This window comes from Salmo trutta, chromosome 30 (genome assembly GCF_901001165.1).
Source record: "Salmo trutta chromosome 30, fSalTru1.1, whole genome shotgun sequence".
Lineage (NCBI taxonomy): Eukaryota > Metazoa > Chordata > Actinopteri > Salmoniformes > Salmonidae > Salmo > Salmo trutta.
The window spans coordinates 9,493,424-9,509,363 of NC_042986.1; the positions used below are offsets into that span (position 1 = coordinate 9,493,424).

Below are 15,940 nucleotides of genomic sequence, written 5' to 3' on the forward strand. Positions count from 1 at the left end.
GTAACTTTATAATTTCTTCCATTTTAATTCACAGGCAACACAAATGTGATATGTCGCCATGATCTTTAGAAAAAATAGAATGTACGCCCGCTTGACCGTCGTTGACGGTCAAGTTCAAAGCGTGTGCGTTAATCGTTAGGCTGCTTTTTAAATTCCGACTATTGTAACACAAGCCGCTTTATTATACCTGTAGCCTACATACCTTTACAAATATTTATGCTATGAAATCGTAATTCTAAATTATGTTTAATAGAACAACATTTTATAACAGAAGCCTATTTTCACAGTAGTCTAAGGATTTTGGAGAAGTGGATCTTGCATATGAGTTCACAATTTTAGTCCGAATTAAATACACTCAATACACCCGTTGTTCAAAGGGAGGTCTTCTTAGAGGGAATAAAAAAAAAAAAGATTCACTGCAAGGCCATAACCGTGGCAACCTGTCTGTACAAAATCTAAGAGAGAAAAAAATACCTTTGTTTACCCTATTGCCCTGTCTGGACAGGCCGAGAGATTCCAAGACAGCAATTCCAAATCCGGAGACTCCAGACAGTGCACTAGACAGTGACCTTGAACTGACAAGCACTACGTCCTAACCTCCGTTTTTGTTTTGTAAAATAAGATATCAAAACGACTTATTTTCTCGGAACGACAGTTGAGAGCTGCTCACAGTTGAATGCAGAAATCGTTTGGTAGGCTAGTGTGAAAATGATATCGGCTTGTTGGAGAGCTGGTGTGGATCGAAGGCGTGGTGGTATTGGAGGGTCTGGTTTGCAGTCTGCCGTAATGACGCTGCGGCCTCTATTCTCTCTCTGAGGTAAAGTGGAACCATTATATAATGCAGATTATTTTAAAAGATATATAGATATTTAAAGCTATACTTTGCAATTGGTCGTGGACTTATCATGACATTGTTGCTGACGTGTTCTCGTCTTGTAATTTAGGAAGAAACTTTTCCTGGAAGAGATTCATTACTATCTTATTATTAATAAAGTTGTGAACTTAACCGACACCAAGAAATGTCCAATAACGCTCAGACAGACGTGTGTTTCTCAGAACATATAACCTGTATGTGTTCGCGATGTGCACTCGATGTTGTACTGCGTTGCGAGGCTTACTAACTGTTACAGGGGCGCGTAATGATTGGCGATGCAATTCTGAAAGTGCACGAGATGAGATTAAACCTCGACTAGCTCTAGGGAGCGTCTCCAATTCGATATGTATATTTCTCGTTCTATTTTGGATCTGAGGCTCACTGGACTGAGATTCTCTATGAAATCTGTCACTGCTGACGCTGGATCAGATAACGTCTGGGTTGCATCAAGTAACGGCTGAGTGGCAAATTGTGCTGCGGCAATGTAGTATGTAACGCTAATTAGACTAGTATTCTCAGATAACACTCCCTTGGCAGGTTTGTAGCGCATGTCTATGCAGGAAGACTCAACATGCAAGTACAAAATGCCACACACGTAACATTTAAATCTAGTAAATGTTATATAACTACAATGATGGTGTCAATAGGCCTTTGTTTTGTATCATTTAGCCGTAACAATATTGTTATATAGTTAGGCTATGTTATAACGCATAGGCTAATATGAACATCATTTAATGTTCAAATTGATTTAGACAAAGAATGATAGATTCGCGCTATAGCAGACCATTAGTATTACTATTAGTATTATATAGGCTTACAAATAGGATGGCAATAAATAAATTCATTTGTTGGTCTTGCCCCGGTGGAAAATAGATAGGTTAAGCATGACGTAACTCTGGAAGAATTGAAATGAGTGTCCGGATAACTAAGATTAGATAGATTTAAGTAGTTTAAGTAGTATTTCCAGATCCCTGCAATGCAATTGATGAACTGACCTATGGACCAGAGGGGAGGAGAAGAAAGAAAGAATATGGTATCACTCCATCCATAGGCATATTATAAAGACGGTATATGTTGAACGATCTGACAGTCTTACACCCCACCTGAACTTATTGGCTGCATGCCTTATTCATAGGAGGCGGTTTTTTAAAAAGTGATTAGATTGTTTGCTGAGATGGAGCATTTATTTTTCCTGTAGTATTATATAAGAAAGTATTTTCCCCCCAAAAATTGCTCTCTAGGCTGTTAATTATATTAACCTTTTACTGCAGTGGGCAAAAATCAGGGTCACAGAGTGTTTTTTGATTGTTTTAAACACATCTACTTTGAAACAAAAGTATACACCTCACACACATGGTTATGGGCTTATAAAAAATACACCTGTAATGTCAGATATAGAGCTGAAATGAATTCAGTTTTGCCTTAGCATCCTGAAATATGAAGACTGAAATATAAGAAAACTGTTTGTCATAGAAACACCGGATTTAGTAAAAGTAACAACTTTCCACCCATGAGGCCACTAAGCTACAGGCTATGTTGTGCAACCTGGATTTGGGGGTAGACATAACATAGTAAATGTACATCCGGGATACAATTAGTATGATATCTTACGTTTTGTATGGTATGTATTAATTTGTGGATGTCCATCATCCATTTTGTATGATATGTTACGAATTGCAATTTGTTCAACATGTTAAGAATTTTCAAAACGTATGACATGTTACAAATTCCAATTTGTGTGGCTAACATTAGCTAGGTGGCTAGGGTTAGGGGATAAGGTTAAGGTTAAGGTTAGGGTTAGGAGTTAGGTTACACGTTTGCATTATACACCCATCCTCCACTCTGACCAACCACCCTACTTTTGTTTTTGTTAAGTAGCCTTCTACTATGTTACGTCCAGTATATGAGACCAGGCTGTGTTGTGATGCATAGTAGATACCTACAGAGCATCTTCAGAATCACAAATCAACTAATTAATGGAAAATGGTTCACACTCTCCGCTGATTGAATCACTTAAGTGCCCTCTGCTACCTTGTAAAGTTAATATAAAAGAACTGTGAGAGGCATAACAATCCCCATCGAGTCTGCCTGCGAACGTTTATAGGGGGTATCTGTTAAAGTTGTTCATGTGAGAATATTATGTGAAATATATGCTCTTAAAGTAACCTTATTGAATATCGTCTGATTTTAACAGAGCCAATGGTTTCAACCCGCTGACCCCGATACTGTAAATATGAGTAGAGCGCAGCAATGAACATCAGTCTTTTCTTAAAACAAGCTTGTAAAAGAGGGACATCACAGCTTTATATGACATTGAATTCAACCGTAATTTGCTTGAAAACAAGATGTCCTATGCACCCTCTCCTTCTTGGAAAATAAATAGTGTTCATAAGTGATACTATTTGAAAACATTTGCCAGCTAATAAAGATATTAAACGAGACTAGGGACAGTTTCACATATTTGTACAGTATAGCATACAAACTGAGAAGTAGGTTTGGACTCTACTGGCTTATAGAGAATAAAAAATAGATTCTACATATTTAATAAAATATTTATAGCACTTAAAAAAAACATATAAACCCACATAATACAGAAGTTAATGTTTTGTTTTGTCTGAGATGGACCAAGTGGGTGGTACCCTGGTGTAGAATAAATTAGCCCTCAGACCACGTGACTTGGGGTTGACCAATCAGTTGCACCCCCAGGTTTAACTACGTTAAATGTCAGATTGCAATAAACTAGAAGCTGTTGGTCGGGCCCGCGGAAATGGGCGAGCATAATCTTCTTAATCCCGGGTTTGTGGGACCTTTGGTAAACATCCACACTGGAGACACTTTTTACTTTCCGAATTTCAGAGCCTCGGGGGGACAACTGGCGGGGTTACCGTCTCTCCCCTACCCGAGAAGGGACAATGTTTGCTCCCTCCCGTGGAACCCATCGGAGCCGTGCAATGGATACTCTCAATCCTACTTTAGCAGCCCCGTATCTATTAACCCTTCTTTCAACCGGTCGTGTGAAATTACTCGACCGGAGGAGGGTAAATGTTATTATAGCAACGGCAGCGCAAGCAACAGAGAGAGCTGTTCCGGTGGTGGCGGGAGCAGCCTAAAACGAGAGGATAGGGCGAGGGACACATCATCATCCATAACATCTGATCACGGTATGCACACTGGCATGGGCAGCAACAACAGCGGTGCCTTTTCCAAGTATGATTACGGGACCGAGCAACTCACTCAAGACCCGCAGTCCTGTCTATCTCTGGAATCCGATTCCAACTCCTCGCTTCTAAACGAGGGCAGCAAACCGTCCTCCAGCGACCCTCAGACCCTGGTGTCACCGGGAAACCACACCGTCCACTCGGGCAACATAACTGCAGGCGGAGGTGGGTCCCATTTTCATTCATCCAGACACTGTTGTATGATATTAGAAATCCAAAAGACGCTTGTTTATTATCAAATGACTCGTACTAGTTCAGCATAGCCAGGGATATGTTGTAGACTAGGGATTCGTAATCATGATACTCATCACATTGTTTTGATTTTTGCCTGCAGGCGACTTGATTTGCGTGTTGGACAAACGCTGCTAGGGATTAGGGGTTGCCATACAATGTTCCATCATTCTTCAAGTGTTTGTGTACTGTTACTGATAGAACCAACCAGAAGGCTATATGTATAGACTGCAGACCATTTTAGTCCACTGTCTTAGGTCTTACTGTCCTGTCTCAAGAGTCAGAGACCCCCCAAAAATCTGAATATCGATGTGAATGTATCAATCCGGGTATATTTGGATCATACAGCTTGTTAGAACATGTCTATTACGCACAGATTACGCACACAAATGAGTGCAGTGATTTAAAGAGGTAATGCGCTGTGGATGACTGCATCGAATAGAGAGGGCTTTCGTTTTAATGACTCGTAAACTAAATGAATATCTGTCGCTGTGTACAATAAGGAGTCATTTAATATGCCTGGAAACTGGTAAATAAGTAGGGGTATTTGCAAGGAAAGATTTAGGCCTAATTATCACGTTAATGTAGCTTTAACTGCGTCAGTAAAACTTCATGTGACACAAACTACTGTAAGTTAGTGGTCCCTTTGACTTGATGTATAAACACGACAAGATGGACACAGAGAATTCCTGCTGCTGCTTCTGAGCAAACATGCCCCATGTCATTGAATGAGATTCAGACGTAGACTGCAGACCAAAACAAGTCAAGTGTAACACAACAGGTTGTGTGTGTATGTGCACAGCACAGGAAGTCACATTGTAAGGAGAGTATTAGCCTCCCCTTGGAGGTGACCGTGAGCTTAGTTTGTAGACCTAACTGTTGTGACTTGTCCATCTGTTGTATGCCCCCTCCAGGTGCCCCGTGGTATCCGATGCACAGCCGGACCCGGAAGAAACGCAAGCCCTACTCCAAGCTCCAACTGTCCGAACTGGAGGGCGAGTTCATGCTGAATGAATTCATCACCAGACAGCGGCGGAGGGAGCTGTCTGACCGCCTCAACCTCAGCGACCAACAGGTTAAAATCTGGTTCCAGAACCGGCGTATGAAGAAGAAGAGACTGATGATGAGGGAGCAAGCTTTGTCCTTCTTTTAGAATTAGCAGAGATGCAGCAGCATACGGAGAATCGATTGATAGGCAGTATTTCTCCTGTCTGCAGTTGCTATAAATGCATGCAAGCACCTAGCCTACTCTCACTCCATCTCTATCACACAGGAGGTACAAATGGACCAGGAAGGTATTTGAGGTGTAGGCCCCAAAGAAAACGACCAAGTGATACTGCTGCCATAACTTAGAATCTCTTCAGAGTTATGCCAGATAGTATTTCCTGTATAGTGTTATGGTAAACCACTTATACAGACGTTTATAAACTTGTGAGACGATATTCTTGCGTCCCTCGCCGGATAGGCCTAAAGGATGGAGTTAGTGCATGGTGTCCTAGACTCTGGTAAGTTCCCAAACCCTTAAAAATGAATAATTGATTCTGATAAATTACTTACAACGGCGTAATACTCCTTATTAGTCATATGGCCAGTGAATATGAATTTGAAAGCTAAATGAACTAAAGGAAAAGCAATGTAGCCTAATAAGCAAATGAAGCCAGAGTGAGAGATTAACCCGTAATTAGGCCAATTCTCCAATGTAGACAGAACTAAATCATCTTTAGGCGCATTCATTGTCACTTACAGTGTAGATTGGTTAAGATGGAGGACATTTCCAGTTGTTTAATATCTCCCAAAGTTCATTTGTAAGCGATGCGAAACACAATACCCGTATCTACTTTTCGTAATCTCCGCCACGTGTTTGGGCACGTTCACGGGCACGGGGTCAGACTCCAAGACCCACATCAGAGGATCTTAGAGATAGCTAAAACTCAAAATCCATACCAGCCTCTTTATGAATGCAGCACATTGAACTATTATTTGCCATGAATTCGTTCATGTGCTGACAACTTTTTCTAGATAGTTGAACTTTTTTTTTTATCGCCTCTCTCCTCATCTCCCCCACTGAGCCAACCGCCTCTCATAACTTTGGTGTTCACTCTTAGAAAAAAAGGATCCAAAAGGGTTATTCGGCTGTCCCCCATAGCATAGGGGACTGGAAAAATCTCAACGGATCCGTGGGACGTCCCAACTCTGACGTCACCCCATTGAAGTTGAAATTTAAAACGGTTAAGGTAGTATTTAAGGTTAGGGTTAGGTAAGAGTTATGATTGAGGTAAGGGTAAGGGTTAACCTTTTACTGCAGTGGGTTAACACAGTGTTTCGTGGTAGTCTTAAACAAATCTACTTGGAAACAAAAGTATACACATGGTTATTTTGTGTTCTTAAAATGTAAACTTCATTTAAACTAGGCAATTCAGTTAAGAGCTAATTCTTATTTACAATAACGGCCTACACCGGTCAAACCCGGTTGTGATACAGCCTAGATTCGAACCAGGGTGGCTGTAGTAACGCCTCAAGCACTGTGATGCAGTGCCTTGGACCGCTGCGCCACTCGGGAGCCCAATCGGCTTACAAAAAATAAGACACGTGTACCATGTCAGATAAAGAGTTGAAATGTATTACATTTTGGGTTTCCCAATATTACACTTTATATAAATCACAGAAGACTGAAATATAACAAAACCGTTTGACGTAGAAACACCGGATTTTGGGCGTTTTTTAAATGAATAATGCTAATTAATTATGAACTTATTAAAAATAATAATAACATTCCACCCATGAGGCTACTCGGTCGTTTGACTACAGGGAAGCTTATGGTTAGGGTTTAGGGTAGGATTCCAGGTAGAACAATGTTTTGTTCCGCGTCGAACCCTTTTGGGCTCCATGTAGAACCATCTGTGGAATGAGACCCAGATGGAATTGAAAGTGTTGTACTTGGAACCAAAATGGGTTTTTTCAAAGGGTTCTCCTATGGGGACAGGCGAATAACCTTTTTACCTTCTAGACAGCACCTTTTTTTGCTAAGAGTGTTGGATCAGAACAGATGAGGTTGCTGTTTAAGCGAGGTTTTGTGCTGGCTGCTATCAAAGAAAGATAGTTCTCATAGCTGTGCTGAAAATGATTATTAAATGAGTATTCCACAAGACAGTTGATGGATTTCCTTATGGCAATAACAAACTGAGGTGCATGTGTTCTACGTATAAATGCAAATCCCATATACGCTCAATAAGCGTGTTGTACCTGATAACGGTTACTGATAGAAAAGTGCACATTTGAAATAGGCATAATTGAAAGTAGATATAAACTTGAGTGGAAAATAAGCATTGTGGAAAGAATGATCGTATTATAAACATACATGAGATACGCAATCTAAACGCGGTGTGTTCTCCTTTAACATCTGAACAGCACACTGTATTATATTGAATGTATATGGATTAAAACCTATAAATGGCACTGAAAGATACTTGCAGCATGTTAGTGATTATGTGAAATATAACAAATGGTTAATAGATAAAAGATTTCTCTGTCCCTATGAACTTTCAAAGTAGAAACGACTGAAAGAGTTAAAGAAATGTCGTTGCATTTTAAGGCAAGTAAGTATGAAACATTTATTATGAAAGTATTTATGCTTATTATGATTCTATTATTATTATAGTATTGGTCGGAGTTGCTGACTATTATTTGTACTGTGTTTGCTATTCGCTATGTTGTTCTATGTCTCTTACCTCATAACGTGTATCAAATTGTAAAAGTATGGAAATGATGTGATATGATGCTATTTACATCCTATTTGAGGATACTGTATCTCAATGTAATAGTGTCTTCTGTTAACGTTCCGTTATTTCGTCCTGTAGAATTCAATCTCGCGTTCCATTTTTTTGCGGTTGTAAGGGGATATGAAATGACGTGGTTATATGAAATGATATGATATGGTACTATTTACATGCTATTTCAGGATACCCTCTCCTCAGTCTAATAGTGTTTTATGTTATTGTTCTCTTGTACAATATCGCATTCCCTTATTTGCGCTTGTGAGGGCTGCTTAAAAACCTTTTATTGTATAAAAGTAATAATGACATGTATGTATCTATGTATGAGTAAGGTTTCTAATAAACAGAATCTTTAAAAAATATAATTGGTCTTACCATCATCGTTATGCTGTGATTTTAAATACTGTATTATGATCTAATGGTACAACAATTGAGTCACATTTGAGCATTACGCACGGATATTGCGTTGAATACCAGAAATATGTCTACGATATACCTTTACTTTATTTCCCTTTTTCTTCTAAAAGAAACATTCTGAAGACCAGTAAGTTGAATATAGCTCACTCGTCTAAATATTAGGCTATAAACAAACCTTGCAGTACAAAAGCCAGGTTGTCAATGTAGCTGAAACGCTAAACAGTGACTCGAACACACAATTGCCCTTTAAATCAGTCATAGGCTTACATTCCAGTTCTAATATCCTGAAACTAATGCTTGGCTGAGTATTTTGATTGTAGTTAGCCTACATGCTGTTTCAACAAACGTACGATTACTGTGGTCCGCAAAAACATTATTTAGGTCAAATTCATGGGGTATGAACAAGTGGCCTAAATAGCCCTCTTACTTGGGATTTTAAAACAATACGAGCACTCGCTACATGGAAAAGACAGCTAAAAAGAAAAAATGGAGTTCGCATTGTAAATATCAACCAAATCACTCTCAAACATTATCTTTGCAAATAAAAACCTATTGGGAATTAAGGCCTTGTCACATTAAATTGTCGGCTTGTGTTTTTTCTGAGTTGAGATCAGTTGTTGGCATTTCAGTGAACTGTAGCAGACCGGCTCCAGCGACCGACTCGTGGCACCAGCCAAGCGGTCTGAGTTAGTCCCTGTATGATCAAAACACATCCATCATACGCTGCTGCCACTTATGCCTTTTTCCAATAGCTTACTAGCCTGTGTTGAACTAAGTATTTCACCAATAACTTGTGCGTAAACATGCATTCGTTGAGAATTTGGAAGACCGCACATTTTAATCATCATCACAATGAGGTGTTACTAGAAAACGTCGCCATATTCACTATCCCTTTCAGCTTCATTTCTTTCTTCTGTCATACTCTTCTTGTGATTTTGCCCTTTTAACTAACCTACTATCCAATGTGTGTATTTATAGTTTCTGCGGTCAAGATATTGAGAGGTGGGTTAAGTCATCAATGGAGAGATGCATTGCAACATAATGCCTTTACCACACGCTCCAGCACCAGTGGCGGTTCTAGACCATTTCAACTGGGCGGGCCAAGCTGGGGCCAGTTGTACTGTTACAGGGGCCAGTTACATTAGACGTTATTGTTGTCATATCGTTTTCTTCACTGCATTGCAGGCATTAGCAGGCAAAAGACCATGTTCATAATCATCATCGTTGCCACTGACTAATAACGGATGTAAAAAAAAAGAACGATAGCAAAAATCAGTTATGTAAAAAGTATTTCATACTCCACATTTGGGGGGCCACAAGGGGGTCCAAAATTGTTGTCACAGGGGCACTGCCCCCCCCCCCCCCCCCCCCCCCACCAGAACCGCTAGTGTCTATCACCAGCCTCTGGACTTGCTTATAGATAAAGTGAAAAAAGGAAGAGAGAGAGAGAGAGAGAGAGAGAGAGAGAGAGAGAGAGAAAGAGAGCATATATTGGGTAATACTGTCGCAACTAGCAATCATCTGAATAATTGTTCAGATTATACAAGTTTTCTAATATTTAATACAAAATAATGTACGTTTAAATGTATTCAACCTAATACATTATGGTGAAGGCATGGTGGAAATATATGCATTTTCATGCACAAGGCAAAGCAGTACAGTGCTCCTGATTTGTGGTTGCACATGCAGTCTATAATAATCTAAACATTTTAGATTATAGAAGTGAATGCATGCACATTTTTCAAATGTCTTATCGATTCGGGTTACATTTTGTGTTTGTACTCATTGGAGTTCAATATCAAGCGCCTTTGCGCAGAGATCACGCAGATAATATTCTTACAGTTTCAATGTTGAACACTTCTTTGATGTGTTACAATATATAATATATTGTATTACTAATAATATTAGTAGTGTTACTGGACCAATATTAGCCTAGTACTGCATAGCATTTTTAATACGAATGATATAAGTATTTTGTATGTTATGTAATATATACATATTGTCAGGATATTGTGTAGAATATGCCCTCATTTCAAAACAATTGTTAGATATTTGTATCTTAGCAAATAGAGTTCATAATCAATCAATCACATCAGACCTCAGCCTTTTATTTTCTCTCCGTGTTATTTTCCCTTTTCCACAACACATATTCGACGTTGGGTTAGGTTATAGGCCCTCTAGTACATTGCGTAATGGCTACTTCTAGTGTTATAAACGTGCTTTTACGCATATGCCTTCACATGCAATGAAAGCCAAGAAAGGTTTATTGTGCCGAGCCAAGTAAGCGTTGCGATGAAAAAGAGGCACTCTTGAGGATTATAGAGCCTTCAAAATATTATGGTTATGTCACCGAAGGACCAATTTCTAAAAGCACATTTAGTAGTTCTTCGTGTGGGCCTACTTTAGATATGTTGGCTGCATGCGCAGCGATCTTAACAATGGCCTTGTTTAATGCTCCTGGGCGCTTTTGACTTTGAGACTGTCTAAATCTGTTTATGGTGGCTTGACTCCCTTCCCGGCCCGTCTCAAAGGTCAGTGAGCTGCACCCGTGCATGCCCTTCACAGAGAACTTCACCACAGATAACCATGTGGTCTAGTAGTCCCCCGGCCCGTCCACCTTTCTCTCAGTCTCTCTCATACCGTTTATGGCACCGAGCTTGTTAGAGAGATGGAAATGTGGGAGAAATGGGCGCTAGTATTTCCATGCACCCAACTGTGTGTGTGTGTGTGTGTGCGCGCGCGCATGAGTGTACTAAAACAAGGTCTACTTCAATCAGCCATAAGTATATGTTACGTTGTTGATTGGTGAAAAGAGACGGCTCCGTCAGTGTGTATAACGACCATAGTAGTATGAACACCATCCTAATTCTAATTCTAATTCTAGCCTAATAGTAATGAACTAATAAGAATAGCCTAATACTTATGTTACCAATGCAAATATACCACTACTAGGCCTGCTAATAATCATACTAATAATAGTAACATCATTTATAGAAGTAATTGTCACAAAATAAAAACATTTCAGGACGAATCCGAGGACGTAGGCCAATTTGTTATTTGTCTAAAAATACGCACGCACAACCTTTTTAGAGGCCTATGCACAGTTGTGGGGAGTGTTCTTTAGCTTCCCTCTCCCCTCACTGATACGTGTGGGCGAGAGCAGTGCACACATTGAAGGTCAAGTTAGCATGCACCTTATATGGATCCCTAGCGCACTAACAGACTGACTGACTGACTGACTGACTGACGGACTGACTGACTTACTGGGTGCAATAGAAAACTGTGAATTGTCTCAGACTGGGAAGACAACAAAAAAAACCGTCTAGCTAGTTTCCTGTCTTGTCTTTTGTTGTACTTGCCATTGGTAAAATGCATTGAACACCATGGACAATTTGCTTACTTCGAGCTCTTCTGAACTTCTTTCAGATATTCCCTGTTAGCCTTGTAGTTGTGCAGCAGAAATGGACACAGAATGATTCAGTGCTTAATTTGTGACTCTGGTATATACAGACGATGCGTTGTCGTATATGTGAGACGATAAAGTAATGAAATAGGACTTACACTACTTCAGTGAAAATACAGTATAGGCCTACTTTACAAAATCATCTTAAACCTTTCATTTGAGCAATATGCAACATTCGAGCACCAGGCATATGTTGCTTGAATGTTATTTAAGTGTTATTTAAGTCAATATGCCTAGGTATGCACTTTAGTGCTGCAAGCCTAGCTCATATCTGCGCTGTGCGTTGTTCAGTGCTCAGTGTTTAGAGTTCAATGCTCCGTTGCCGGGCACAGACCTAGTTAGCTCATCGATCAACACAGCCGCGACCTCCTTCATTTGCTAAATTAAATAATTTAGCATGCCAAAGTTACATTTGATATATGCGTCGCACAACATAAAGATAAACACATATATTGAAATCTTCGATCTTTGCCATCGTGTCTGAACTCTTACTGCATGGGAAATGACGTTGATGAAACTAGTTTTGACTTGAAAGGTTTAGGTGAAAAACTCGGAAAGGGAAAGCCATATGGCAAATGAAATCCATCGTTATTAACAAATACATCATAAAAGTGGTTTGCTATGCTAATTCATCGTTTGAAACTATAGCACAACAATAAAGTAAAAAAATAAAAGTAGGCCTAAAAGACCTAAGTCAAATGTAATTATAGCAAGAACTTGATGGAAAAACAGGCCTACACTGGCTACATGAAATAGTTTCATTTGAATGCGTTTTAGTATCGATTAGACCTGCAGAAATGAACCTCTTTGGTTGCTGTTGTTTCTTTGCTGTAATGTATTCCATTTCAGACATACATCTAAGGTAATTTAGACATGTTTGTTTGGTGAACATTGATGTTCTTGTGCAATATACACTATATATACAAAAAGTACGAAGAGCTCATTGACTTTCAACGTGGCACGGCCATAGGATACCACCTTTCCAACAAGTCAGTTCGTCATATTTCTGCCCTGCTAGAGCTGTCCCGGTCAACTGTAAGTGATGTTATTGTGAAGTGGAAACGTCAGGAACTGCTAAGCCGTGAAGTGGTAGGTCACACAAGCTCACAGAATGGGACCACCAAGTGTTAAAGTGCGTAGCGTGTAAAATAGTCTGTCCTCGGTTGCAACACTCACTACCGAGATCCAAACTGCCTCTGGAAGCAACGTCAGCAAAATAACTGTTCGTTGGGAGCTTCATGAAATGGGTTTCCATGGCCGAGCAGCCGCACACAAGCCTAAGATCACCATGCGCAATGCCAAGCTTTGGCTGGAGAGGTGTAAAGCTAGCCACCATTGCTGGCTGGAGAGGTGTAAAGCTAGCCGCCATTACACTCTGGAGCAGTGGAGACGCGTTATCTGGAGTGATGAATCACCCTTCACCATCTGGCAGTACAACGGGCAAATTTAGGTTCTGCGGATGCCAGGAGAATTCTACCTGCCCGAATGCATAGTGCCAACTGTAAGTTTGGTGGAGGAGGTATAATGGTGTTGGGGCTGTTTTTCATGGTTCAGGCAAGGGATATCTTACCTCTACAGCATACAATGACATTCTAGACGATTCTGTTTCAGCATGACAATACCCCCATGCACAAAGCAAGGTCCATACTGAAATGGTTTGTCGAGATTGGTGTGGAAGAACTTAACTGGCCTGCACAGAGCTCTGACCTCAACTCCGTCGAACACCTTTGGGATGAATTGGAACCTCGACTGCGAGCCAGGCCTAATCGCCCAACATCAGTGCCCGACCTCAGCAATGCACGTGTGGCTGAATCGAAGCAAGTCCCAGCAGCAATTTTCCAACATCTAGTGGAAAGCCTCCCCAGAAGAGTGGAGGCTGTTATAGCAGCAAAGGGGGACCAACTCCATATTAATGCCCATGATTTTGGAATGAAATATTCGACGAGCAGGTGCCTACATACTTTTGGTCATGTACTGTATTAATCGGTACACATTTTGCAATAAGATTTTATTATTTATCCATAATTAAGCCTCAATCATAAGATTTATGCAAAATAAAGCCTCAATCATAGGATACTTGTTGTTTATAATATAGCCTACAAACTAGTCAAAATGTTTATTTCAGTGTGAATGATTTATGTATTTAGAACTTCTGAAAAATACTGATTTTAAAAACATGCTAAATTAAAAAAACACCTTTCGACAAAGCCGTTTGTGGGAAGGAAGGATTTTTTAAAATGTAGGTGTAAAATAATAGGTGAAGGTTTTATAACAGTTTACAAACAGTTATAAAACCGTTTATAAGTATAGTCTGTTATTTGGTTTCATAATGAACAATAGTATTGTTGTTTTTTTAAAATTGAATTTTAATGAATGTTCAAAAGTAGTCCAAACCTTAGTTGGTTTTGTTTTGGGGGTTGCCGACTGCACTGTGCCGCGCTGCAGTAAAAACAAGTTCACCAAAATATTTACCATGAGCAGAAAAATACATCACTGGATAAATAGGATGGCCACCTGTGGTCACAAAATAACCAGCCAAAATGTGCGAAATAATTTGACACTTTCACAGAATTGATGAAGATATTTTATTGAGCCCACTAATGTAAAATACTTTTGTCAAACCCACCAAAATGATTGTGCGTAAAATATTACTTTGTGCGAAAAAATCATGCAAAGCTATTTAAATATCCAAGCAAAGGAAATCATTTCACTTACATTTATATATTCTATCTTTGTGATGAGAGGACTAATCAACGGCCTATTGTTGATCAATCTTTGTGCTCCTAAATTCCAGAAATAGACTCTGGGGAGTCCGTTTAACAGCGTTTATATCATCTGATCTTGTAACCTATACTGGTTCTCCGTGCAGATGCTTTCACGCTAGGTACGTTCACTGAGACCTCAGTAAAAACAAGGGCCTTTCTTGTTGTGCTTGAAACTGTTAGCAGCTTATACAACCACGTTTAACAGCCCGACTTACATCCAATTAAATGTATCTAGGCCATTGGGGGACAGTAACATGATTACACACGCTTCGAACATTTAGCCCTGGTTCAGACCGTTTTAATATGAGGCGGGCCAGGCAGGCCGCGCGCGCCTCTCAACAGGAAAACGTTGCCTTCCTTCCGTCTTGGTGCTTAGTGACAAGACAATGTCTGCGTCTGGGAGACGGTGTATCTGTTTTTTTTCTTCTTCTTCCGTTTGAAATAACACAGGAGCAAAAATATGGATGATGAAATTATGCACAGCATTGTCTGTCCCCGAATAGGGTTGTTTTTGAATTACTGTGGCATTTGGACCTGGCATTTTGGAAATAAATCGACTTCATTTTTCTAGATTTTTATTTGTTTAAATGTATTTGGGTAGGCCTACATATTCACATTCTAAATCAACTAACATGGTAGCTTAATTACATTTGAAACTATTTGTACCATTATGATAACATTGTGCCCTAAGAGTAGTAACACCAATGATGGTACCACCGGTGAGACATTTTATGTACATTTGGATTTTTTGAAATGGAGGCCACAAATTCTCAAATCTAAGGTAATCAGCCCTTTAAAAATAATTTACTACAGTGATATGATTAATAATTTTGCTCACAAAGTTATTTCCTTTCATTCAAATTGACAAACACCAAGTGAGACTTTGGATTTAGACACCAAATGATCAATGGAATCGCCAAATGTATAACATACTAAAAGGGCGTGAAAAGCTACTAATTATATAAAGTAGGCCACTCCCCGATAACAGTTGGCCACTGGAGAGAATGCTCAAGGTCCGTGTATATCTTTCCTTGTATATCTTATCTTATATCAGTGATGTTCAAGGCAGTAACACACTGACATCTAACTGAGTAACACATTACAGGTCTACTAGTAAAAAAAAGGTATTTTAATAGCCTTCTTTGGTTTTATTGATCTATATAATATATGAAATACTTTTGTTCAATGTCTAGCATTCA

At 39.6% G+C, this 15,940-nt stretch overlaps 1 protein-coding gene across 1 annotated transcript; it reads left to right on the forward strand.

The window, feature by feature from the left end:
• Window positions 1-3,581: 3,581 nt before the first annotated feature.
• LOC115167869 (homeobox protein Hox-C12a) lies at window positions 3,582-6,581 on the forward strand. Its single transcript, XM_029722580.1, has 2 exons — window positions 3,582-4,257; window positions 5,238-6,581. Exons 1-2 carry the CDS (start codon window positions 3,642-3,644, stop codon window positions 5,474-5,476), a joined length of 855 nt encoding a protein of 284 aa, XP_029578440.1. The 5' UTR covers window positions 3,582-3,641; the 3' UTR covers window positions 5,477-6,581.
• Window positions 6,582-15,940: the final 9,359 nt, after the last annotated feature.

Excerpts from the sequence above, each read along its gene's own strand:
- LOC115167869 (XM_029722580.1), top strand. The coding sequence starts at position 3,642 with ATGGGCGAGCATAATCTTCTTAATCCCGGGTTTGTGGGACCTTTGGTA. Across the intron at positions 4,258-5,237 it reads CAACATAACTGCAGGCGGAG|GTGCCCCGTGGTATCCGATG; the intron begins GTGGGTCCCATT and ends TGCCCCCTCCAG.